The sequence below is a fragment of the Canis lupus genome, chromosome 11 (assembly GCF_003254725.2).
Source record: "Canis lupus dingo isolate Sandy chromosome 11, ASM325472v2, whole genome shotgun sequence".
NCBI classification, from domain to species: domain Eukaryota; kingdom Metazoa; phylum Chordata; class Mammalia; order Carnivora; family Canidae; genus Canis; species Canis lupus.
Genome location: NC_064253.1, coordinates 19,290,834 through 19,317,563, shown reverse-complemented (window position 1 = coordinate 19,317,563; position 26,730 = coordinate 19,290,834). Strand labels below are relative to the sequence as shown.

Here is a 26,730-nt window from a genome sequence, read left to right as displayed (position 1 = left end):
TTCATTTTCTGATTGTATTAAGAATATAATACATACACAAGGGATAGCATTCTTTTTTTTTTTTTTTTTAAGATTTTATTTATTCATGAGAGACACTGAGAGGGAGAGAGAGGCAGAGACACAGGCAGAGGGAGAAGCAGGCTCCATGCAGGGAGCCCGATGTCTTCAGGATCAGGCCTTGGGCTGAAGGCGGCGCTAAACCGCTGAGCCACCGGGGCTGCCCATTCTTAACGTCTGTTATGAAAGATTTATACTCATATTACATAGTTGTTCATCCACCCTCTTTTCTGGATAAGATGGAGTGTTTTATGGTTTGATTGGTTACTTAGGCCAGTTTTTACTTAAGGATGATTGTACCCTGAGGATATTTTACAGAAAATGATGATACTAGAAATATAGACTAGTAGAGTCCAAAAATTTTTTTATTGATAAAATATGTTTATTACTGATTGGGTATGCATTCTTTTGGGACTTTTTTTCCAGGTCAAAGTTAATTGAAGTGAGTGCTGTTCAGCCCAACATTGCCAACTTTGGGAGGTCCTTGTTGGGTGGCTACTGCTCCTCTTATGTGCCTGACTTTGTTCTTCAAGGAATTGGGAGTGATGAGAGGCTCCGTCAGTGTCTGGTATCAGATTTGTCTCATGCTGTGCAGGTGAGTTGCCTTCACTGCTATTGAATTTATTTAGAATAAACTTTGTTAACTGGTAGAACTCCCAAGTTACCTTATATTTTTGGTTATACTTCAAACACAGTCATTGTTCTCTGAATCTTGTCACTTTTGCACTTGCATGTGTGGTACCTGTCACCATGAAAGCAAGTAGAGAGTTTCAGGAATCTGTGCAATCAGAAATCTGAAATACAGAACTTACTGTGCATATTCATAGATGTTCATTATTAGATCATTTATATAAAAAAAATTGCAAGTGCTTAAATGTGAATGCAATTATTTTCTCTATTGCATTTTCAGATGGTTCATTGCTTATATATAGAAGTACAATAGCTTTTTGTATATTGATCTTATATTCTTCTACCTTGCTGAGCTTTCTTTTTTATTTATTTTAGAGAGAGAGAGGGAGCATGTAGGGGAGGGGCAGAGGGAGGGGGAAAAAGAGTCTTAAGCAGACTCTGTACTGAGTGTAGAGTCTGACTCGGGGCTCTGTCTCATGACCCTTAGATCAAGACCTGAGCCAGTACCGAAAGTCAGATACTTAACTGTGCCACCTAGGTGCCCCAACCTTGCTTTTATTAGTTCTTGTAGGTTTTCTTGGTGTAAATTCCTTAAGTTTTTCTACATACAGGTTCATGTCATTGATGAATAGATAGTCTTCTATCTTCCTTTCTAGTGTGGATGCCTTTTGTCTTTCTTGCCTGGTTGTATGGGCTAGAATGTTCAGTACAGTGTTGCATAGAAATGCTGATAGTGGACATCCTTGTCTTCTTCCTGATATTAGGAGAAAACATTGACTCTCATTATTAAGTATGTTGTTAGCTGCAGGGTTCTTATAGATGTCCTTTATCAAATGGAGAAAGTTTCCTTCTTTGTTGCCTCCACTTTTAAATCATGAATGGATGTGGCATTTTGTCTTAATATTTTTTCTGTACCTATTGATATGATCATTTGGGTTTTCTTCCTTAATCTGTTAATGTGTTAGATTATATTAGATATGGTAGATTTTTAGATGTTAACCGACTCTTGTATTCCTAGGGAAAAAAATTGCACTTGATCATGGTATATGGGTTTTTTTATATATTACTAGATGTGATTTGCTAATATTTTGTTATGAATTTTAGAATCTGTATTCAAAGGGATATTAGTCTTTAGTTTTCTTGTGATATGTTTGTCTGTCTTTAATAGTAGAATAATACTTTCCTCATAGAATGAAATGTGATTCATTCTCTATTTTCTGGAAGAGTTTCTGGAAGATTAGTATTATTTTTTTCTCCAAATGTTTGATACAATTTGCCTGTGAAGTCATTTGGACCTGGACTTTTAAAAAGAGTATTTTAAATTGGTGATTCAATTTCTTATTCTAGATTTATTCCAATTTTCTATTTCTTCTGAGTCAATTTTGATTATTTTCATCTTTCTAGGAATTAGTTTCATTTAAGTGACCTCATTTATTTGTTGGAATAAAATGGTTCATGGCATACATTTATAATCGTTTTAATTGCTATAAGTTCACTGGTTATGTCCCCTCTTTCATTCCTGATTATTGTAATCTGTGTTTTTTCTTTTTTCCCCAACCCTTCTAAAAATGGAATATTCCAAAGAAGAAGTAATTCAAGGCTTGACTTCATTAAAGTTATTTTTGGCACATAGGCATCAAAGATGAGTAGTCTGTGGCCCATGGGATCAATACCTGCTTTTTGTAAATTCATTTTTATTGGAACATGATTACCCACTTATTTATGTACTTTGTGACTGTTCAGGAGCCAAATTGAGTTATTGAGACAGAAACCTTATAGCCCCTAGGCCTAAAATATTTTCTCTATAGCTCTTTATAGAAGAAGTTTGCTGATTCCTGTCCTAGCTGAAGGTGTGTTAGTTTTATCTTTTCAAGGAAACAACTTTTGTTTTCACTGATTTTATCTATTTTTCTGTCTTTCATTAATTTCTATTCTCGTCTTTATTATTTCTTCCATGGGATGTAGTTTGCTCTTTTTTGCTAAGGTGGAAGATTAGCTTTTTAATTTGAAGTATTTTTTTCTTTTTACATTAGGCATTTAGCTCTAAATTGTCCTCTAAGCACTGCTTTCACTGAAGCTCATACATTTTAATCTTTTGATTTCATTTTCATTCACTTTATAATATTTTCTAATTTCCCTTGCCATTTCTTTGACCCATGGGTTATATAGAATTATGTTTTTGATCTCCAAATATTAGTGGAATTCTTAAATTTCCTTTTCTTGATTTCTGAATTAGTTTCATTGTGGTCAGAGAACAGACTTTGTATAATTTTAGTCCTTTTAAATTTATTGAGTCTTGTTCTATGGCTTAGCATGTGGTGTGTCCTGGAGAATGTTCTGTGTGCAGTTGAAAAAAATAGTCGGCTGTTGTTGGGCAGAATGTACTATAGATGTCAGGTTGAGTTGGTTGATAGCCTTTAGGTTCCCATGTTCATGCCGATTGTTCTGTGTAGTTGTTCCATGGTTTATTGAGCACGGAGTATTGAAGTTTCCAGCTTTTCTTGAATTTTCTGGTTTTTCCTTCATTTCCATGTGTCATTCTAATAATTTTTTTTCAACAAAACCTTCCCTTTTCTTTCTGTAACAACAGTTACATTAAAAAGGAATGGAGAAAGCCAACTGGGAAATCATTGGTGAGAAAATATGGCTCAGTGAGCAAGCAGTCTCTTAATTATTAGTCAGAAAGGTTAAAAGCTCCTGTGTTTGATCTTAAGTTGTGAAGTCTGGTGTTTTGTTTTATAGTAGGGAAATTATGAAAAATCTAAATAAAAACAAAGTTTGAAAGAAAACTTATCAAAACTCAAGTTCTTTACTTTCAAAAGCCATTTTGCTCAATCCTTTAACACCAATCAGATAAATGCTTACTGACATAGTGTATTCTGATACTCTAATAGTCCAAGAGATATATAGATGAAAAAGAAATAGCTTCCGATCTGGAGTTATTTACTTGGTAATGGAGGAAGTAAGGGAAGTATATGAATAAATGTAATACACATAAAAAACTAAATGCCTGAGGAAGGTACTAATAAGTAATGCTTCACAGGAAAGAATTTATATCAGTTAATGGTATTTGTCCTTCAGAGTACAGCAGCTTTTTCTATATTTTTCAGTTCTGTCCTCCCAGTGCCTAACAGAGTACTCTCAGTAAGTATTTTTTGAAATATTTGGCTAGGAAATCCGATGTGGGTTCTTAAAATGCTTTGTATTCTCTTGTTTTCCTTTATGTCTGACCTCAGTCTTTCAGTCTCTTTTTTCCCTCCATCTATACCCATTAGCACACACACTGTGTTCTTTGATGTTGTCTCTAGAAGCCGGGAATTGGAAGGGGTAACTGTCTCCTATTGAAGACAAAACATTTCAGTTTTGAAAATTTTAACCTTAGGAGTAGGAGGAATAGTAATAATAATAATAATCATTTAGTTTTTATTATAGCATTAATGTTTGCCAGGTGCTTAAACATAATGCTTCACTTAATTTTATGGTGCTTATTACTGTCATTCCTGTATTTCAGATATAGCACAGAGAGGTGTTTGAAGTTATATTAGATAGGGAATGGCAGAGCTAGAAATCAATACTGATCTACCTCTTCCTCAGTGATGCTCTTAAGCTTCTGTGCTTAATATATTCAAAACATTGTCCCTAAAACATACTGTCTCTAAAACAGATGAACAAAGGTCAATACAAATAAAATAGCAAAATTGGCATTAAAGAGCTTATAAGACTTTTATATTAGTGGTCCTACTTCTCTTGCTCTTAGAATCATTCCACTATGGCAAAAAGTAAGAGCTTTCTGTCTTCTCTGTGTTTTAGTAGCTGGGTTTCTAGTCTTTCCCTCTTATATTTTCATTTAATTATATAAAATATTTTATTATCAAAGATGCTTACAGAAAATTTTGAAGAAGTGAAAACTAAAATACCAAACTTGGGACATCTGGGTGGCTCAGCGGTTGAGTGTCTGTCTTCGGCTCAGGGTGTGATCCCGGGATCCGGAATTGAGTCCCACATCGGGCTCCCTGCATGGAGCCTGCTTCTCTCTCTGTGTCTCTGCCTTTCTCTTTCTGTGTCTCTCATGAATAAATAGGTAAAATCTTAAAAAAAAAAAAGATCAAATTTCATCTTAGCTTTAACAGGTTGGATTTTTATCATTCATTTTTCTCTTTCAGTTATAAAGTTTATATTTAATGGTTTTAATTATTGTGTGCTTATAATGTCCCACATTATATTAAACATGAGAACTATTTCTTATACACCTACATGGAAAACCATGTAGGAGCTTTTTAATAAATAAATCATTAGCACAGTACTTTCTTAAAAAAATACAGTCTTATTCTTCTGAACTGTATTAGTAGAGTGTCTTTTCTTTTTCTCCTCAGTTTCTAAGAAAGTGGTATTTTTCTTATTACCAAATTAAATATATATTTACTATAGAAATACTGAAATATGTAGAAAGCTAAGCACAAGTTTTCCCAACTCTAACATTCATTGGTAGCCATTCTTAATATAAAACCTCTTCCAGTCATTATGCAGTATGTGGCATCTGATAAAACCCAGACTAAGCCACTTCCTGTATATCCTAAGATATTTAACCTTGGTGTCCTTGGCTGTAATGAAAGTGATATTAATGTTATACCAGAGTTATACTGTGTGGTGTCTTGTACATATTAGGTACTCTCTGTCTTAAATCTTGTCATCATTCTTATTCTATGTTTTTATGTATATATAGGTATGTATGTGTGTATATACACACTTCATATACATATATAACTGGGACCTTTTGTGTGTGTGTGTGTGTGTGTGTATATATGCACATTTTTTACAGATATACATTTTTTCCTGTGTACATATGTATATATAGGGTTTTGATAATTTTTTCCACACTTTGTTTTTATGTAGATTTGCCATATAGTCTGCTATAGAGAACACTATAATTTATATTTTTATGTATAAATATGTATTTTATGTTACACATGTATATGAAATGTATGTATATGTAGCCACTGTGTGTGTGTGTGTGTGTGTGTATGTGTATTTTTATATATGGTATTATCTTTGATGTTTTGAATTCTGCTTTTATTACCTAACAGTTGATTTCAGGGAATTTCCCCATATCATTAACATACTTTGTAAACATTGTAATGTTTATTCGTTACTCCATGGTTTTGTCATAGGCTTAGGTTTTTTAACCTTTCTCCTATTGCTCAACTCTTTTCCCCCAGTTTTATTTTGATATATAATTGATATATTAATCATGTTGTACTCCTTCAACTAATATATTACATATGTATATATTGCAAATGACTACTATGGTAAGTTTAGTTACCATCCATCACCTCATATGGTTACACATTTTTTTCATCACCTCATATGGTTACACATTTTTTTCTTGTGATGAAAACTTTTTTAAAAAGATTTATTTATTTATTACAGAGTGTGTACACGAGTGGGGGGGAGGGACAGTGGGAGAGGAAGAGAGAGAATCTTCAGCAGACTCCCACTGACTGAGGAACCCAACATGGGGCTGGATCTCGAAGACCCTGAAATGATCAACTGAGCTGAAATCAAGAGTCTGATGCTTAACTGACTGAGCCACCCAGGCATTCCTCTCGTGATGAGAACTTTTAAGATCTATTCCCTTAGCAACTTTCAGATATACAATACAATGTTAAGTATAGTCTCCATGCTGTACATTACATGTCCAGAACTTCCTTAAAGCTGGAAGTTTGTACCTTTTGACCAGCTTCACCCATTTCTTCCATCTGCATCGCTCCTACCCCTCTCACCCACCAATCTGTTCTCTGTTTCTGTGAGTTTGGATTTTTTAGATTCTCTGTGTGTAAGATAGTACAGTATTTGCTTTTCTCTGTCTCACTTCACTTAGCATAATGCCTTTAAGGTTCATATGTATTGTTGCAAATGGCAGGATTTCCATCTTTCTCATGGCTGAATACTATTTGTGTGTGTGTGTGTGTATCACATCTTTATTCATTGATGGAAAGTTTGGTGTGTCTTTCTGGCTGTTGTGAATAATGGTACAATGGACATGGGAGTGCAGATACTTCTTTGATAGCCTGTTTTCATATCTACTGAATATATGTATACCTAGAAGTGATATTGCTGGAGGATATGGTAGTTCTGTTTTTAATTTTTTGGGAACCTCCATACCGTTCTCCATAGTGGCTGCACCAATTTACATTCCCACCAGCAGTGCACAAGTGTTCTCTTTCTTCACACCCTCTCCAGTACTTGTTATCCTCTTGTCTTGATAACAACCATCCTGTCAGGTGTGAAGTGATACCTCATGTGGCTTAGATTTGCATTTCCCTCATAATGAGTGATGTTGAGTACTTTTTATGTCCATTTTGGTTAAATGCAGGTCTTCTTTGGAAAAAAATGTTCAGTTTCTCTGCCCATTTTTTAAATCAAATTATTAGCCCCCCCCTTTGCTGTTGAGATATATGAATTCTTTATGTATTTTGGATATTAACCTTTCAGCTGATAAATGGTTTGCAAATATTTTCCCCCATTCGGTAGGCTGCTTTTTCATTTTGCTGTTGGTTTCTTTTGCTGTGCAAGAGCATTTTAGTCTAGTTTGCTTTCATTGTCTTTGCTTTTGGTGTCAAATCTAAAAAATCATTGTCAAGACTAATACCAGAGATCTTACTCTGATATTTTTATGCTTTTGGGTTTTATGTTCAAGGCTTTAATCAGTTTCAGTTGAATTTTGTGTATGGTGTACAGTACGGATCTACATTCATCCTTTGGCCTATGGCTGTCTAATTTTTTCCAGCACCATCTATTGAAGAGACTATCCTTTCTCCATCCTATATTCTTGGCTCCTTTGTTATATGTTAATAGAGCACTAAGCATGAGTTTATTTCTGGGTTCTCTGTTTTTTATTGCTCATCTTTTTCTTTCTTTTACTGTCGATATTGATACTTCTGTGTTTTAAGAACATAGGACAATTTTTTTTAGGCTAGATCACCAGAAATGGGGTTGTTGGCCAGTGTTAAAGGCTAGGATTATTTTCATATTCTTGATGTATGTTTGTTAGTTTCTTCTCCAAAAGGCAATGCCAATTTGAACAGCAGTTTGCAGTATCTTTAAGGCCTGTTCCCTCTGCTACATTGAGGGTCTCATTATAATTTTGAAAGGTGATTGAAGAAACTTGCTAGTTTTGTAGAGAGTACACTGAAATTGATTTGGAACATTTTTAGTTCAAATGTGCAGTTTACGAGGCCATGTTTGAATACCTAGCAGGCAATTGAAAAATCAGGTTTTGTTATGAGATGGAGATATGGAAGTATCTGATAGAGAAAAGATTAGAGATTTTATGTATTGACATTCTGGAAATGCCTGAGAGAGAAAAAAGGCTGGTAAGATTGTGGATGAATTTGTATTATAGAAGTCATGAAACTCAGAAAAGAAGGTTTAAGAAAAATAAAGCATTGTATTTATTGTTTCTTACATAAATTACTTCCATTTTATGACTAGGAATTATCTAAGGCTGGATACAAAGATTGTGGGAGAAGCTACTACAAGGTCTTACTTGAGAATATACTATCATCTGCTGTAGGCTTTCTTTTCCAGAAGTTGATGATGAAGGGAAAGACTGGGATTGTCTAAATTGAAATTTTATCAGATAAGGACATTGCATATGACAGTCCATTGAGTGGAAATGAGCAATAAAAATGAATAGTATTGCCCTCCACTTTGTTTTTTAAACAACTTCTAAAGTGATTTTGATTTGAATTATTTCTGATCATAAGCTTGGTATTTAGGCTCTTCTCACTTGGAAAGCTACTGACTTGGAACCATTTTTCTTTCCTTTACCAAAACATAGTTTTTGTAAGTTTTGGTTAGATAAACCATTTAACAAACCAACAAAAGAGAGAGGCAAACCAAGAAATAGATTCAATAGAACAAACTGATGGTTACTGGAAGGGAAGTAGGCAGAGGTGGGAGGATGAAATAGGTGATGAGGATTAAGGAGGGCAAGTGTTGTGATGAGCATCAGGTGCTGCATGGAAGTGTCGAATCACTAAATTCCACACTTGAAACTAATACTACACTGTATGTTAACTAACGAATTTAAATAAAAACTTGTGGTGGGGGAAGAAAAATCTTAGCCACATGCCTTTTGATTGAAGGGCTATAAAGTTAATTTCTAAAATGGTTTGTAACCTTTTTAAACAAGGTATATTTTGTAGCTGCTTCCTCATTATCTGTTTAGGCATTTCCTTGTGAAGATAATGGTTGTACCTCCCCCCCAATCATAATTTTCATCTCCTAAAGATGCCCACTGCTTGTGAAAGTATCTGCCTTTAACAGTTTGTTACTCCATTTTGGTTATTTGAGCATGCTTCTTGCCTTATTTTTCTTTTATAACTGTAGAAATACATTAAAATATATTAACTGTTACCTTGTTTCTTAAAAATGCAAGGAATACCTTACATCTTTAGATGTATGTAACATTTCCAAAATTATATTTCAGTAATTAAGTTGATTAATTAAAACATGTTATATTCTTGGTAAGAGTTGAATAAGAAATATTTGAGTACTATTTTATAAAAACAAATATAAAGTTCAGAGTTTCATGGAAAGTTTTCGCAGTGTGTCTTTCCAAGCCATTCTCCTCTTCCCGACTTCTCAGTATCACATTTCACTAATTTAGTCATAGGCATTTACTTATGTCTCTGAGTCTTCTCATGATATTCTCACTTACAGAATTATCCATATTCCTCTTTTGTTTTGCACCAGCAGTCCAATCCATACTTAAATTTATAGCCCTGTGTCAGTTCTACTGTGAAACTCCCGATCACACAAAACCCATTATTGTCCTCTTCTGCTACCCCAGCACTTGATGCCTGTTTTGTCTGTTAAACATATGTCTTTTTATAGCCATTTGTATTTATTTTTATCTCCCATACAGGACTGTGAACTCCATTGTCTTTGTTTACTTAGCTTCAAGCCAAAAGCCTTATTCATAGTGGTTGTTCATTTACTGGGCAAAGGGATATCCTTTGGGCATGCCAAACCTGGGTTTACCAGGGAGCAAACATTCTTTGTTATAAAATTGTACTAACAGTACAACTTTGAAAGAAAAAAGGCCATTGGGTTCATGTATTTCAAATACTAGGTTTTTTAAAGGTTTTATTTATTTATTTATTAATGAGAGACAGGTAGAGAGAGGCAGAGACATAGAGGGAGAAGCAGGCTCCCTCCGGGGAGCCTGATGTGGGACTTGAACCCAGAACCCCGGGATCATGCCCCAAGCCAAAGGCAGACACTCAACCACTGAGCCACTCAGGCGTCAGTAAATTCATTGAATGATCAAAAGACTGGTGACAATTAACTTCTGGATTAAAGAATACAGAGTTCTGCAAACTGATGGCTGTCAGAATGGAGGTGGGAGGTGAGGGATGGGTAAAATAGGTAATGGGGATTAAGGAGTGCATTTGCTGTGATGAGCCCCAGGTAATGTATGGAATTGTTGAATTACTATATCATATACCTGAAACTAATATTATACTGTATGTTAACTTACTGAATTTAAACAAAAACTTTTTAAAAAGAGTTCTGGGGATACCTGGGTGGCTCATTGTTGAGCATCTGCCTTCGGCTCAGGGCCTGATCCCAGATCCAGGATTGAGTCCCGCATCGGGCTCCCTGCATGGAGCCTGCTTCTCCCTCTGCCTGCGTCTCTGCCTCTTTCTGTGTGCATATCTCATGAATAAATAAATCTTTAAAAAATTAAAAACAAAAAGAGTTCTGGTAATGAATCTCTACAGTGATTATTTTTCTTTTTTTTTTTTTTTTTTGAGATTTACTTATTTGAAAGAAAGAGAGTGAGGGGGGGCAGAGGGAAAAGAGAGAGAATCTCAAGTAGACTCCCTGCTGAGCATGGAGCCCAGCTGAGTCTTGATCTCATGAGCCTGAGATCATGACCTGTGTTGGATGCTTAACTAACTGAACCACCCAGATTCCCCTAGGGATGGTTTCTATAAGATGTCTCAGGGTATTTGTTACTGAGCTAATTAAATATTCCATTTTCCACTGTTAAGAATTCTTTGGCAATAGCTGTCAGAATTTAATATTCTTTTATTCTGTTTTTGATATCTCTTCCTTGCCTTATTTTCATTAACATTTATTTGAAAACTTCATTTGCTCATTATAAGATGAATTCTTCTTTCCAGCATCCAGTGTTGGATGAACCAATAGCAGAAGCTGTCTGTATTATAGCAGATATGGATAAATGGACTGTTCAAGTGGCCAGTAGCCAGAGACGGATGACAGATAATAAATTGGGAAAGGAAGTATTGGTTTCCAGTCTTGTGTCCAACCTGCTTCATTCCACTCTTCAGCTTTATAAACATAACTTGTCTCCAAATTTTGTAAGTATGTATAAGGCTTGAATTATTTAGCACTCTGAGAGCTGACAATTTTATTTAGTATATGCCTACATTGAATACTGCTGTTAGCTTCATCACTGTTTCTTGGAAAAAAGTGGTTATAGACTGAAGGTTTGTGTTCCTTTAAAATCCATGTGTTGATGCCCTAACACTCAGTATGATGGTATTTCGAGATGGGCCTTTGGCAGATAATTAGGGTTAGATGAGGTGACGAGGGTGAAGCCCTTATGCTGGGATTCATGACCTTCTATGAAAAGGGAACACAAGCAGAGGCAGTCATCTCTGTGCCCAGGTGAGCTCTCGCCAGAACTGGACTATGCTAGCACCCTGACCTTTATACTTCCAATCTCCAGAACTATGAGAAAATAATTCTCTTTTTTTAAGTCATTTAATCTGTGCCATTTTATAATGGCAGCCCAACCTGACTAAGACAGAGGGGGATCTCTACATGTCTATTTATTGTATGGTTTCAGCAGCTAGAATTTAGTGCCTGACTAGTTTAATGTAAGATATAGACATGTAGTGTCCTCACGTTTTGTGCAGAATGCCAGTGCTTTCTAGAGCCTCATTGTCATGTCAGGACTTTGAATGATCCCTCTTCATAATACTGAATAACTTCTTACTGAAGACACTATTTTCCAACTTTCAAATTTCTTTTTTTTTTTTCTTGTTAGGACAGATACAATACAGCTTATTTAAAAACCTCTGTAGAGCAACATGATAAAGTCCACATTTCACAAAACCACAGCTAACATTATTCTCATTGGTGAAATATTAAAAGTTTTACCCTTATGATCATGGACAAGACATGGGTAGCCCACTGTCACCACTTCTAGTCAACATAATACTGGAAAGCCCTAGTCAGAGCAGTTTCACCACTTCTATTCAACCTAATACTGGAAAGCCCTAGTCAGAGCAGTTGAGCAAGAAAAAGAAATGAAAGGCATCCAAATTGGAAAGGAAGAAGTAAAATTATCCCTGCAGATGATATAATCTTTAATGTAGAAAACTTAAAGATTCCACAAAAAAAAACTGTTAGAGCTAAAAATGAGCAAAATAATTGAAAGATACAAAATCAGTGTGCAAATATAGTTCGATTTACATACACTATGTATGTACAGTAGACTGTACTGTATTGTGAGTCTGAGCCTGTATAGCAATGAACAGTCTAAAATGGAAGTTAAGAAAGCAATTAAAATAGCATCAAAAGAATAAATTACTTAGTAATAAATTAGACCATGCACAAAAGACTTGTATACTGAAAACTAGAAAACATCGCTGAGAGAAATTAAAGAAATGGAAAGACATTTTGTGTTCATAGATTGGAAGACCCAATATTATTAAGATCACAGTACTATTCAAAGTAATCTACAGGTTCAATGCAATCCTTATAAAAAATCCCAATGACTTCCTTTTTTTATTTTTATTTTTATTTATTTTTTTTAAATTTTTTTTTTTGAAGAAATAGATGCATCCTAAAAATTTGCATGAACTCTCAAGGCACCTGAAGAGCCAAAATAATCTTTAAAAAAAGAACAAAGATGGAGGACTCACACCTCCCAGTTTCAAAACTCATTACAAAGTGATAGTAATCAAAACAGTGTGACACTGGCATAAGGACAAACATATAGGCCAATAGAATTTAATAGTCCAAAAATAAACCCTTACTTATATGGCCATTTGGTTTTAGACAAGGGAAACAGGACCATTCAAAGAGGAAAGGGACCTTTGCAATAAATCATGCTGAGAAAATTGGATATCCACATGGCAAGTACCCTTACCTTATGCCTTGTACAGAAATGAACTCAAACTTGAATCTGACTTAAATCGAAACCTAAGTGCTTAAACTATCTGTAAAACTGTTCAAAGAAAACATAGGGGATAATCTTTATGGCATTTGATTTGGCAAATATTTCTTGGATTTAACACCAAAAGCATAGGCAACAAAAGTAAGAGGTAGATACATGGGATTTTGTCAAATTGAAATCTTTGTTTACCAAAAGACACCATCAAATGAAAAGACAATATGCAGAGCAGGAGAAAATATTTGTAAATCATATATCTTCAGAGATTGATATCCAGAGTAACAAAGAAAAACTCAGTTTAAAAATAGGCAAATAGGGCAGCCTGGGTGGCTCAGCAGTTCAACGCTGCCTTCAGCCCATGGCCTGATCTGGAGACCTGGGATCAAGTCTCATGTCAGGCTCCCTGCATGGAGCCTGCTTCTCCCTCTGCCTGTGTTTCGGCCTCTCTCTCTCTCTCTCTCTCTCTCTCTCTCTCGTGTGTGTGTGTCTCATGAGTAAATAAATAAATCTTTTAAAAAAATTAAAGAATAAAAATAGGCAAATAGACATTTCTCTAAAGAAGATGCATAAATGGTCATTGAGCATATGAAATGATCTTTAGGAAAGTACAAATTAAAACCAAAGTAAGATACTCCTTCACACTCATAGTGTGGCTATGATCAAAAACATAAAAGCATCAAGTATCCTAAATGTGGAGAAATTGGAACCCTTGTACGTCACTGGTGGGAATGTAAAATGCCCCAGCTGCTGTGGAAAACACCTTGGCAGTTCCTCAAGAAGGTTAACATTGTATTTGTCCTGTAATCCAGAAGTTCTGCCTTTGAGGTTTTACTCAAAACATTTGAAAGCAGGGACTCAAATAATTGTACCATCATGTTTACGGCAGCATTATTTACAATAGCCAAAAGTTGAAACAACTTGGGTCCATTAACAAATGAATGGATAAGCAGAATGTGTATTAATACATAGAATGGAATATTTCAGCCATGAAAAGGAATGACATTCTGATACAATATGGATGAACCTTGAATACATTATGCTAAGTAGAATAAGTAGAAAGGACAGATTAATTACAGGATTCTACTTAAATGAGGTATCTAGAATAGGCAAATTCAGAGAGAGAGAGGAAGTAGAGATTACCAAGGGCTTGGGGGAGGAGGGTATGAGGATTTATTATATAATGGGTACAGAGTTAATGTTCAAGAAAATGAAAAAAGTTCTGGACATGGAAAGCGATGATGGTTATACAACACTGTGACTGTACTTAATGCCACTGAATTGTATACTTAAAAATGGGTAATATGGGACATCCCCTATGTGGCTCAGTTAGGTGTCCGACTCTTGATCACATCTCAGGTCTTGATCTCAGGGTCGTGAGTGCATGCCGTGTGGTGGATAATATGGTAAATTCACAAATATATGTAAATTACATACAAAGTTTGTGTGTTTGTGTGTGTGTATTATATATATACATAGTTTCTATTTTGTTTTGCCAAGAAGAAAGTGGGTTTTTATTAGCAGTTTGGTTTTTTTTTTTTTTTTTTTTTTTTTAAGTAAGCTCCATGTCTAATTGAGGCTTAGACTCACAGCCCTGAGTACTAGAGTCCCACACAGTACCAACTGTGCCATCCAGGTTACCCCTATTAGTAGTTTTAATAGTTGAATTTCATTGGAAAGGAACACCCTGCAAGAATTTAGTGCTTTAACACCTGAAATTCATATTTTTTCCTCAAATGTATAGTTTCAATTCACATGCAAAACCACCTGTTTTATTAAATTGAGCAACTTAGTTGATAATAAATGAAGTGTATATATTTTAGTTTTTGATGTTCTAGCCTAAAAATGTCTTTTTTCTAGTAAGGACTACTGAGCATTCTCTGTGGGCTACTGCCAACTTTTTTCTTTAACTCTCCATGGGATAATAACTCTCCATGGGATAATGTATTTCCTATAGACATACATTTGAAATGCATCAATTTATGAGTGTTACATTTATCAAATTTGGAATAAAAACATCTTCTAAGTCCTGGAAATGTGTAGTGGTGGGATCCCTGTGTGGCGCAGCGGTTTGGCGCCTGCTTTTGGCCCAGGGCGCAATCCTGGAGACCTGGGATCAAGTCCCACATCGGGCTTCCGGCACATGGAGCCTGCTTCTCCCTCTGCCTGTGTCTCTGCCTCTCTCACTCTCTCTCTCTCTCTCTGTGACTATCATTAAAAAAAAAAAAAAATGTGTAGTGGTGATAATTTCATATCTTTTTAAATGTACTTAATGCTTCTCACTTTCACACTTAAAAATGGTAGAATGGTAAATTTTATGTTATGTTTAATTTACTGCATTTAAACAAAAACTCTATAGGATCTAAATCTATAGGATCTAAACTCTATAGGATGAATTAGAGAAAAATTTACACTCCTTTTAGCTAAAATTATGTGCTTTAAAAATGTGCTCCAAGTTTTAATTTATATAGGAGTAACTAAACTGAATTGTCATAAACATGTTGCTTTGGAATTTGCCATCACTTTGAATTAGAAAATGTTTTCTGACCTGATCTTTGTTTCCCCCTTAACTGCAGTGTGTAATGCATCTAGAAGACCGATTACAGGAGTTATACTTCAAGAGCAAAATGCTATCTGAGTACCTGAGGGGACAGATGCGTGTTCACGTCAAGGAACTAGGAGTGGTTCTAGGGTATGTTTATGGTTTCTTTTTGGCTTTGTTTTCTCATTGCACTTTCTTTAGGCAAAGAATATTCCCCAGAATTGCCTTTTTTCCTTTAAAGTCCTTTTCCTATTAGAAATTGGATACTGTTGTCAGTTGGGTTGCTCTATACCATATAAAAGCAGATTCCTAGCTTCCACTGATCTGAAAAGCATCATCTCTTGTACTATTACAATAAGTTGAGAAACTTGTAATTTACAAATATTGTAAACTCATCATTTCCAGCATCTGCCCTGCCATCCAGATGAGCTGATTGAAGTAACACTATTCTGTGGGTGGTAGTACATTACCTACATATTATTACTCCTACCCCATTACCTTTATACCCCATTATCTTTATACCATGTCTGTCTATTTTGCAGTTATCCCTGGGAAGAATATACTTTTCTAAAATGCTAACTGAAGGAGGAACAGGAAATTAGTGGGAGACATTGTCTAGCCTTTTTATCATATTCTGTAGTCACTTTGCCTGTATTCTATGGCTACTTCCTGTGCATGTGTGTATGTATGTGTGTGAATTATTTCCTGAAATCCTAATTGCACAAATTAAAACAAACTAAAAATCTTTGAAATTAAGCTTTTTAGAAGGGAGAGCCAACATCAAGTAGCAACTGTGTGTCAGAAACCAAATTAAATATTACTATTTAATATTATTTCTTATCTTGATTGGAATAGATGATTCTGTGTCATGCCTTTATTTTTTTATTTTTTATGCCTTTATTTTTAAAAAATTTAAACTAGTTTTTAATGTAGTTTGCATATAACCAAATTTTACAGTACATTTTGGCATAAAATGAAAATTGTCAGTGACTTTTCCCCAACTTCTGACTCTCACCAAACACAATTAATGGATTGTGTCTTCTTACAGAATTTTTAAATATATAGGATAAAAAGTATAATTTGGTTTACTTTCTGTATATCATCATGCAACTTGCCTTTTAATATATTGTGAATGTTTGTTCATATAAGTAAAAACTGATTTATCTCCATACTTTTAATGGTTGTATAGCATTTCATTATGTGGTAGAATTTAGATTATTTTCAGGTTTTGTACTGTTACAAATCAATGCTAGAATGAATATAAATCTTTGCAGTTTGTAGGATAAATTCTTAAAATTTTTTAGTTAAAGGATAGATGTATTAAATTTTTGATGGATATTGTTATTGTGATAGGTAAAACTAAATAAAGGTCATCAGAAAAGTATCAGAATAAATTCTCACAGACAATAGGAAGCATATTCTTCCTACTGCTGGCTATTGCCAGAGTTTTCCATCTTTGTCAAGCTACTAGCTGAAAAAAATATATAATATGATTTTATTCAGATTAATTCTCTGTGAATGAGTCTACATAACTTTTTTTTTTTTTTAACATAACCTTTTCTATGTTTTTGGCCACTTTTTTCCCTATAAAAAGGGAAAGGATGTATTTTTTAAGAAGCTCCCCACCCCCCAAAAAAAGCTTCCCTTACTTCTTCCTAGTACTTTTTTTTTTTTTTTTTAAGATTTTATTTATTTGAGAAAGAGCAAGAAAGTGAGCACATGTGAGCAGAGGAAGGGGCATAGGGAGAAGGAGAGAATCTCAAGCAGTATCCACTTGTTCTGAGTGCAAAGCCCAATGTGGGGCTTGATCTCATGACCCTGAAATTATAACCAGAGCTGAAACCAAGAGTTGGACACTTCACTGACTGAGCCACCCAGGCACCCCTAGGTACTTCTATAAAAACTTTTTTTTTTAAAGTACGTTGGGGATCTTTTTTTTTTTTTTTTAAGATTTTGTTTATTCATGAGAGACACAGAGAGAGAGAGAGAGAGAGGCAGAGAGAGAGAGAGAGGCAGAGACACACAGGCAGAGGGAGAAACGGGCTCCATGCAGGGAGCCCGACGTGGGACTTGATCCCAGGTCTCTAGGATCACACGCTGGGCTGGAGGTGGCTCTAAACCACTGAGCCACTGGGGCTGCCCTATAAAAACATTTATATCCAAAACAGTATAGGTGGACACAGTCACTCTATTATTATACTTTGTTGTATTTGTTAGATACTATCCCTTGCCCTAATGCCTAGTCTATTAGATCAGTGAGATGCCTTCCTACATCCATGACTTGTTACTTACTCTTGGGTTTCAGTAGTTTCTGTTTAAAAAAATCTTTTGTTCTAGTTTTTACTTACTGAAACATTTCCAGTTTGTGTAATCTTCAACTCTCTTCTTACCCTTTCTTTTCCTTTTCGCCAAAGTGGCCTAGGTTCTTGAATGCTGAAACATGGTACATAGATAGCAGTCATTGCCTGTAAGACACATGTCCTGGTACAGAGAGCCTAAACTGAGATTTTTTTTTCTTTATTTCAGGATTGAATCCAGTGATCTTCCTCTTCTGGCTGCTGTAGCAAGCACTCATTCTCCATATGTTGCTCAGATACTCCTTTAACATAAAGGTTGTTAGGAATTAACTTCAGTATAAAGTTAAATAGAAACCAAGGAAGCAGATACAACATTTGTTTATGGCAGTTTTTTGTTTTTTTGTTTTTTTTTCCCTGTTAGACTTCCATCTGAATGAGTCAAATGCCTGGGTATCCTGTGTTGCAGTACATATTGTGTGATCATTGGATTATTCTTCCTTTTGGCTGGACTTTGGGTGGTGGTGTATTTTAAACCAAGTTAAACGAAAACAGCATAAATAATTTTGAGGGAAAGCATTTGAAAAAGCCAAAGTGTAGAAATTTCTAAATGAATAACATCAAGGAATTTCATATGATCACTCCCGTGTTGCCACACTCATAAATAGCAATGGATGTCTCCAATTAAATGGCTCAGAAATAGTCATTTCATTAGTTTTAATTCCTTATTTCTAAGGTATAGATAGATCTATAAAAGCTTATTTGTTCTTTTGTTTTTCAATTCAAAATAGCTAATTTTGGGGGTATCTCTTAAAGTATTTTAAACAGCCTGTTAATTATAATAAATCCAGAATAATGAGTGTAAATGTGTGTATGTTATCCATCCAAGTGTACATATGTATCTATTTTTTAAAAAAGCAGAGGTAAGAAATACAAGATTGATTGGTAAACATGCCTTTTTTAAAAATAATATTTTCAACTAGTATCAATTGTAAATAGTGTTTAAATGTTACTCTGTGGTGAATTTTCTGTTCATACACCCTAAAATAAACTAAAGCCGATCTTTTTTTAAGGCTGAGGAATGTAGATTCCCCAAATAAGAATACAACTTTATACTATTTGTTTTGTTTATAAGTATAAGCTAATTCTTATAAATGTTAATATTTACATATTTGCATCTAATTTAATAAATGAAAATTAGGATTAAAAATTACACCAAAGCATTGGGAAAAATAATACTATTTTCTTTAAAAGTGCTCAGGTAGCCAAGGCCTTTGCTTTCAGTATCAGCCCTTCTTAAACCCACAGGAACTGAATATTTTTCTCAGTCCTTCATAATATTCAGTTTACACTAATAGAGCTCGTTAACTCTTAAAATTCTTCTCTTTTAATAGTCTGTCCCTTCCAAAATCTAATTTTTTCAAATATTTTCACTTTTCAATTGTTAATGTTTTTGTATATATTGCCGAGTGTTGCTTATGAGAAAGGCTAATATGGAACCAAACTCTTGTAAGTAATGTAAATAGAAAGATAGGTAGATAAAGTTTTCAATATACTCTACTACCTCAGTTTACTTGAATACTACATTATAGTTTATTCTTATCTGATCTAAGATATGTTTAATGCTAGAAGTGAAATTGGTTTCTGCTTTCATGGACTATTTTCATCATAATTGATTAGCTTAAAAAACCCACTTGCTTATTCTCTTACTAAGTACAATTACTGTATGATATATTCATTCTTGCTGTTTGAATTTTCAGTAATTAAGGAAAATTCCTGTGGTTCGTTTAGTCTTTGGCCTTGAATTTATAGTGTTGGGTCACATTTTGCCTTGTTCTTTATGTATTCAAGAAATCTCCAACTAGGCAAGAAATGGTTGTTTTGATGGAGTGTAAACCTGAAATTGTTGTGCCTGCAATCACTTGCCCCTGTGTCCTATCAGCTGATCCCAGTTAGTACTTGAGTCTCCTATGGATGACTTGCTGCCAGAGTGTTTATGATTCTGTTTTCTTTGGCTTAATTTCCGTATTCCATTAATTATTGAAATTCTTCCCTCTTATTGCTTGGAGTTCTATGAATCAATCTCTTTGGCAGAATTCGGAATATAGGCAGATTCATATGTGGGCCATTGTACATTATTTTTTTATTGTAGTTCAGAATGATATGTAGCAGGTAGATAATGTCTGTTTTTGCTTGTTTCCTTAATTAATCATCAAACTATTCACAGTCCTGTTTGAAATCTCTTAATTATCATTTAGGAAATCTAGCCTTCAATAAATGGATGGCCCATGCTACTGTTCTTTTTAAAGCTAAGCTTTGCTCAGAAGGAAGAGGCCTATAGTTTCTCATAGAATCATTAATCCTTATAGGATTCCTGAGTTTTATAATTCCTAACCCACTGTAATTTCTACCTTCATCATAGTCTTGTTTTTCTTACACAAAGCCCAAGGAATGAGCTGCTACTTCTTTAAAGTGTGATCATTATGATGAATGTGAAGAGTTTTGGCCTGTTCAAAATAATTTTTTCAACTTCTTATGGTACAGATAGATGTGTTACATATTTTAAAAACCTGTTTATTGCAATAGGAAAAAAACCTGTTGCAACAGGACATGAAAAAGGGATATTTTACATTATAGATTTAAAACTAATTTTTCCTTGTATATAAACTAATTGGTTTGATTTGAAATATTCCTGGCTTTTATTAATATGTCTTAATTTTGAGTTTGAAAATGTTAAGTGCAATAAACATTCTAGCACAGATTTCATTTTGTTGCAATTGGCATACACTGGGGATGATCACTTTTAAAAAAAAGTAGGCATACACAATGCCTACTTCTGGTGGATGTCTTATGAGATTGTTCTGCTTTCTCTAAGTTATTTAGATGGTGGGATATGTAAAATGTACATACTTGTTCCTTGTTCTGTATACATTTCTCAAATGTACACCTGTATTATAATAACCTCCCAGTTCTAGGGGAAATTTGTGCAATAAATACACGTCAATTTGATGGACGATATTGGTCTTTTATTTCATATTTGATCAGGTATATTCAATATTGTAGACTCTGGTGTCTGTTGACTTGTATTCTTTTCACAAGTGTGGCACTTCTAGATATGTGACTTTGCTCATAATGTCATTCTTTAATCCCAAATTTCTTTACTGGTATTTAGTAGAATCTGCTTTCTGAAGCGGTTGTGCGAATCAAGTGAAATAATCAAATTTTATCAATTTATCTCAATGCATTCTTGGCTGCTGCTATTATTGAGTAAACTGTCCAGCCTCCCCACTATTCTCCCAGTGGTTGTGGGGAGAATTTAACATTATGTTTTCTTTTTCTTTTTCTTTTTTTAAGGTTTTATTTATTCGTGAAAGACACAGACAGGCAAAAACATAGTATGCAGAGGGAGAAGCAGGCTCCCTATGGGGAGCCCAATGTGAAACTTGATCCCAGGACCTCAGGATCACACCCTGAGCTGAAAGGTGCTAAACAATTGAGCCACCCAGGCGTCCCTAACATTATGTTCTTATAAATGAAAGTATAGTCATAAAAAATATACTGGTATGTTATTTTTGACCTGTTCTTCATGATGACAAACAGAAAATTTCTTTAACTGCTTTTTTGAAAACAAAATCATTTAAAACCTAGAAGCCATGTAAACCTATTAAAAACATTGTATCCAATACAGATTACCACTGAGTTTATAATTAAACATCCCCCCGCCCCCCCAAAAAATTGGCCAATTGGTTTGTATTCTAATCCTGGTTTGTTCACTGATTTGCATGTGCCTTTGAGCATGTCCGTCCTCTTCATCTTCATTATAGGGTAAGTAAGCTCTTTCATCAGCCTAGAGAGCCTGCTCTGCAGCCGTGATTCAGCCCTGAGTAGGCTGTTGGGATGCTGCCTTATCTTACTCAGGCCAGTTGATTTGGGCAGAGTTAATGTCGGGGGGCAGAATTAGACCAGTGGATTTTTGTAGTGACGATGGTCTTATTTTATATTTATCACTCTTACATTAGACAAAAGAAAATAAGTGCACTATTTTAAAGCAGAGAGGAAGTATCCAGTATTTGGGAAGCATCCATCAGATATTTTAGAGGTTTATAATTGGTATCTGTGTCACTTTGTGCTATTCCCGCATATAAATTTAGAGAAAATTTAATAAATTTAGAGAAATCTTTCTGAGAACCATAGAGGAATGATTTTGGCAGTAAGAATCTGAAACATGGAATCTAATCTGAGATCATACAGTCTTTCTTATGAGGGTTCATTTTGTTTCTCAGACCAGAGTGGTTTCCACCCAGTATGTGGTGACAAATGTATTGTAAAAGATTATCTGTATTCATTTGTTTTTGCCAATGTAGAATGTAGAGTGGAATGACACGTGGGACAAAACCTGAGGTGAAGGTGCAGTGGGAGCTGAAGAATTGTAGCTTTGAGTAGGAAGGACTTAGCTAAAAAGGCAAAGGTTGGAGAATGTAGTGCTTCTTATCCTTGCTTTGGAGTGTAAACCATGGACTTGGTTATGTTTGTTCTAGGTTTAACCTTTCAAATGCATCCACCAACCAAAAGAAAAAAATATAAGCAGCCCAAAAGATATTTTTAAAGAATATGTGAAATTCCCACCCATTATTTGTCAGGAGAACTTTGGTGATTGTCTTCAAGCATAGGCTGAGCTTCCCCAACTTCCACTGCCTCCTGAATCTTGGTCCCTTGTAATTCTTTTAAAAGGGACTGATCAGTGTGAGACTAGATCAGTCCCTTCATTAGATTACAGACAGGTCTCTGGGTTAACACTGATCAGATCTCCGATAAATCTGCATTTACTCTAAGGAGCAGACTACGTTGAAGAGGCTTGAGCTTCCTTATTTCCAACTGACTTTTTAAATAACAGTCCAAAATAGGTCTCTCTATTCACCTCAGTGCTCATATTCAGATTCTTGGTAAAGGCAACATTACCTAAATGGTCTCAAGGGGACTCACATTTTTGAAATAGGTCTCTCTATTCACCTCAGTGCTCATCTTCAGATTCTTGGTAAAGGCAACATTACCTAAATGGTCTCAAGGGGACTCACATTTTTGAAATGTGTAGGTATAAGGGAGATGCTATTTTCTCAAGAAATTTGGGATGCTGCTTTTGTATCACAGCCCAGCACTCACAAGTCCGTATCCTTCACTGTGTGAAGGGACTGGAATTAAGTCTGGTAAGACTAGTCCAGAACCTGAGTTAGTAGTTTTTAAACTACTAAAAACTAAAAGTAGTTTTTAAACCTGATTGCATATTAGAAACACCTACGTAGCTTTTTTTTTTTTTTTTTTTAACCTACGTAGCTTTTGAGAAATACTAATTCCTAGACACCTCCCCCTCAGATTCTGATTTAACAACTATAATTGCCTTTATGAATTTAGGCCAGAACATGGGTTGTTTCCCACCCACCCCCCCTCTGGTAGTGACTCAATTTCCCAGCATACTCCAAATCTTAAGTCTTTACTTCATTCCAGGTGCTATTAAAACCAGTGCTCTTTACTCCCATATTTTTGTTGGTTTGCTTTTTTTGTTTTGTTAAGATAGCCATTGAGTGTCTGCCTAATAAGGTTTTGGTTTTGCATAAAACATTTACCTCTTTCTTTGCCATTAGACAAGTCAAGTGCTTATCTTTTTTTTTTTATACATCAAAATCCCCTCTTCATTACTTAATCCTTAGATAGTTCCATTTGTTCATTCAACAGACTCATTGAAAACCTGTTATATGCTGGACACAAGTCTGAGTGCCAGCGACATGCCAGTAAATAATACAAACCTTCTTCTGTGTCCTTAGGGAGTTTACTTATTTCCCACTAGTTGGGTAGAGAGATGAAAATATGGAGTCAGGGGCGCCTGGGTGGCTCATTGGTTTGGCGCCGCCTTCGGCCCAGGGTGTGATCCTGGAGTCCTGGGACCAAGTCCCATGTCAGGCTCCCTGCATGGAGCCTGCTTCTCCCTCTGCCTGTGTCTCTGCCTCTGTCTCTCATGAATAAATAAATAAATAATCTTTAATAAAAAATATGGAGTCAGGTTGTGGTAAGTATAATGAAGAAAATAAGAGAGTAGGGAGTTAAGCCATATATATATTTATATATTTTTAAAGATTTAATCATGTTTTGTTTTTCCTAGAATTTAATAGACTACTTGCATTCAGAACCATTATTTTTCCTTTCAGATACCAGCTAGTCCTGGTGAATCCTTAGAGGTTGCCTTTTCTCTGAAAAGTTACTAGAGTTTTCATTGTCTATTCACTTTTTTCAGCATACTAGAGCACAATACAGAGTAGTAAGGACAAGAAAGATTTTGAAAATGCGCTTACGTTCATCTTTGTATAGTTATCATGGACATTTATTGTTTTTACTATTGCTGTCTTAGGATAAAAGCCTAATAGGTTATTTTTGTGTAATTTTTGCCATGAAATATATACACAAAAATCAATATACAGTAATGCAACCATAACTTAGGTCAAGAAGATTATTTTTAGTAACCTAGAAGTCCCTTACTCCATGTGCCCTGTCCTGATCATAATAGTCTCATCATTTTTTGTAACTACCAACATGATTTTTGTGAACATCTCCCTTTTTCTTTATAATTTTATCTGTCTATGCATCCTTGTGTGACATAATTTAATTTTGCCTGTATTTGAGCTCTAGGTTTTAATTATACTTCATATTTTGTTTTTTTTTTTTCTCTCAACATTATGGTGGAGATTCTATCCACTGAATCTAATGATACCATAATACACTTATTCTATTATTGATGGGCATTGGTGTTATTTTTAGTTTTTGGCTAATATGAACAATGAACATTTTTGTTCATCTTTTCTGGTGTACATGGGTATTCTTCAGCACATATTATCAAGCACTGGACTTACTGTGAAAGGGTATGTTTCAGTGTTACTAGAAGATTTTTCTGGCAAAGCAGTTTCCTAGTTTACACATAACCTGCAGTTTGACAGTTCTTGCTCCACATTTTCAAGAATGCCTAAATGTGTTTCTACAAGTTACTAATGAAAAAAAATTAGGGGTTAAAAAAATACTTTCTAGTTCTTCAAACGTTTATTTCAGCTTTAGAGAAATTACTTTTCAGAGGTAAAGTGTGCCTGCGTTGTGCAGACAACAGCCAAAGTACTTCACATAAATTATCTCATATAAGCAATGGGTCCTTTACTATTCCCATTTTACTGATAAACTGAATTTAAGAGAGATTAACTTAAAGTGGTTTCCTTTTTTTTTTTTTTTTTAAGATTTTATTTATTCATGAGAGAGAGGCAGAGACACAGGCAGAGGGAGAAGCAGGCTGCATGTGGGGAGCCTGATGCAGGACTTGATCCCGGGACCTGGGGATCACACTCTGAGCCAAAGGCAGATCTCAACCACTGAGCCAACCAGGTGCCCCACTTCAAGTGGTTTAAATAGAAATAGCCTATTAAAGACAAATTCAGATGTTTATCCTAACGTCTAAGCTCATGGTTATCATACTTTAATTCCTTTACCTTCTTTCAAATATGTGGCCCTAGAAACTGATCCTTGAAGAATGGAAGGGCTAACCTTTGTGAGTCTAGGCAGACCTTTGGCAGCATGTTTATATAGACACAACATGACGAAAATGGGTCATTGCAATTCCTTGGGATCTCTCTACAATTAATTTCCAGGATGGCTGAGCCACAACTTCCCTGGTTTGGTTTTTGGCCTATACTCAAAAAAGAGATGTGCTAATGGTATGTTGTAAACTACAAGTTTGAGCAAGCCCAACGACCAACAGAAAACAAAGCTATTATTTAATATCAGCCATCGTTACCAAGTCCCAGAAATACCAATGTTGCAGCCTGAATTCTCCTTTCCCTTTTGTTACTCTCAAATACAATTCTTATCACGTCATTAAAAAACTGATAATCATAAAACACTGAGTTCTTTAGTGAACTATGGTAATTGCTGTGAGAAATACTAAGATATACCTACATGTGGTATACAGACCTCAGGACGCTTAAAATCCAGTGAAAATATGTCGATGATGGCTAAGAAGAATTTTGAGACCAGTGCAGCCAAAAGAACAGTGAAAAACACTATTGATGAACGACGGATTCTGGAATTCCGTCAGTCGTCGCACAGTGAAAACCTCATTTGCAGGTGCTGGCTAGCCTCAAGGGTGGTCTTTCTTTTTCTTACCAAGGGACCAGTAAATAAATGGAAACTGTTGGGAAAACAGGCTAGTATGTAAATGCAGTGCGGAATTGATCACTCCTGAGTCTAGGGGGCCCTATATCCTCCCGACACCCGCCCCCTCGCCCCACGACCCCCTCCGACCCTGGGTAAGGGCTGCCCTGGGTACGGGTTCCGCGCACGCAGTACACACGTGACTTCGCGGGCCAGCCCTCACTGGGAGGGGCCGCAGGACCAGCGCCCGCCAACCCCTGCTCAAGGCCACGAGACTTCGAATTTCTCTGCCCTGATCTCCGGACGTCCATAATGGTCCGTTAAAGTACTTCCTGACGGCCTCCTCCCACAAGATTCGTTTTATTGAAAGAAACGCACGGAAGAGAGTGAACGAACTTCCTTGTTCGCCGAACTGCAGTGGAGACTTCTGCACTTACTCCAAGGGAGGGGCGTCGGCGTTGCAGAACTGGAGTTTGGCCCGGGGCGTGGCCACGCCCTGAGCTTCCGGATTGAGGCACAAACAAAACCCTCCCCCCAGCGCGTTTACCCTGACGGTTCTGCCCCAACAGCCTACTTTTGCTCAGTCCCTCACAGCTAGTTTCCGGCCCTTGCACCGGAAGTTGGAATGGCCGTAACCGCAAATCCGAGGCGGATGTCGTGACGGGTTTAGGTAAGATCTCGCGACGTGTCTTCAAATCTCACGAAGAGGAGTCGAAAGAGGCCTAACTGCACCGCCCCAGTTTTTACGTCACCGCGGAGGCACGCCCTTGGGCGCTCGTTTGCGTGCTCTCCCTGCTGCGCACGCGCACTGCTCC

At 35.8% G+C, this 26,730-nt stretch overlaps 1 protein-coding gene and 1 long non-coding RNA gene across 8 annotated transcripts in view; one reads left to right on the top strand and one right to left on the bottom strand.

Annotated features, from left to right (window-relative positions):
• Positions 1 to 21,272, top strand: part of FNIP1 (folliculin interacting protein 1) — a 154,778-nt gene extending 133,506 nt beyond the window's left edge. For 5 of the 7 annotated variants that reach the window (XM_025432812.3, XM_025432815.3, XM_035696876.2 and 2 more), the window contains 4 exons: positions 484 to 652; positions 10,881 to 11,078; positions 15,475 to 15,590; positions 17,967 to 20,747. In XM_025432812.3, coding sequence (XP_025288597.1) covers positions 484 to 652; positions 10,881 to 11,078; positions 15,475 to 15,590; positions 17,967 to 18,045 — 562 coding nt within the window. In that variant the 3' untranslated portion in view covers positions 18,046 to 20,747. Of the gene's footprint in view, positions 1 to 483; positions 653 to 3,797; positions 4,017 to 10,880; positions 11,079 to 15,474; positions 15,591 to 17,966; positions 20,748 to 21,088 lie in introns of those variants that run through there. The other 2 variants (XM_025432813.3, XM_025432817.3) reach the window with 2 other exon arrangements.
• Positions 646 to 26,724, bottom strand: LOC118350206 (uncharacterized). The gene is made up of 4 exons (XR_007413959.1): positions 26,139 to 26,724; positions 25,736 to 25,952; positions 4,573 to 4,775; positions 646 to 1,441 (listed from the first exon to the last, which is right to left on the bottom strand). It is a non-coding gene; the product is annotated as an uncharacterized LOC118350206 (long non-coding RNA).
• Positions 26,725 to 26,730: the final 6 nt, after the last annotated feature.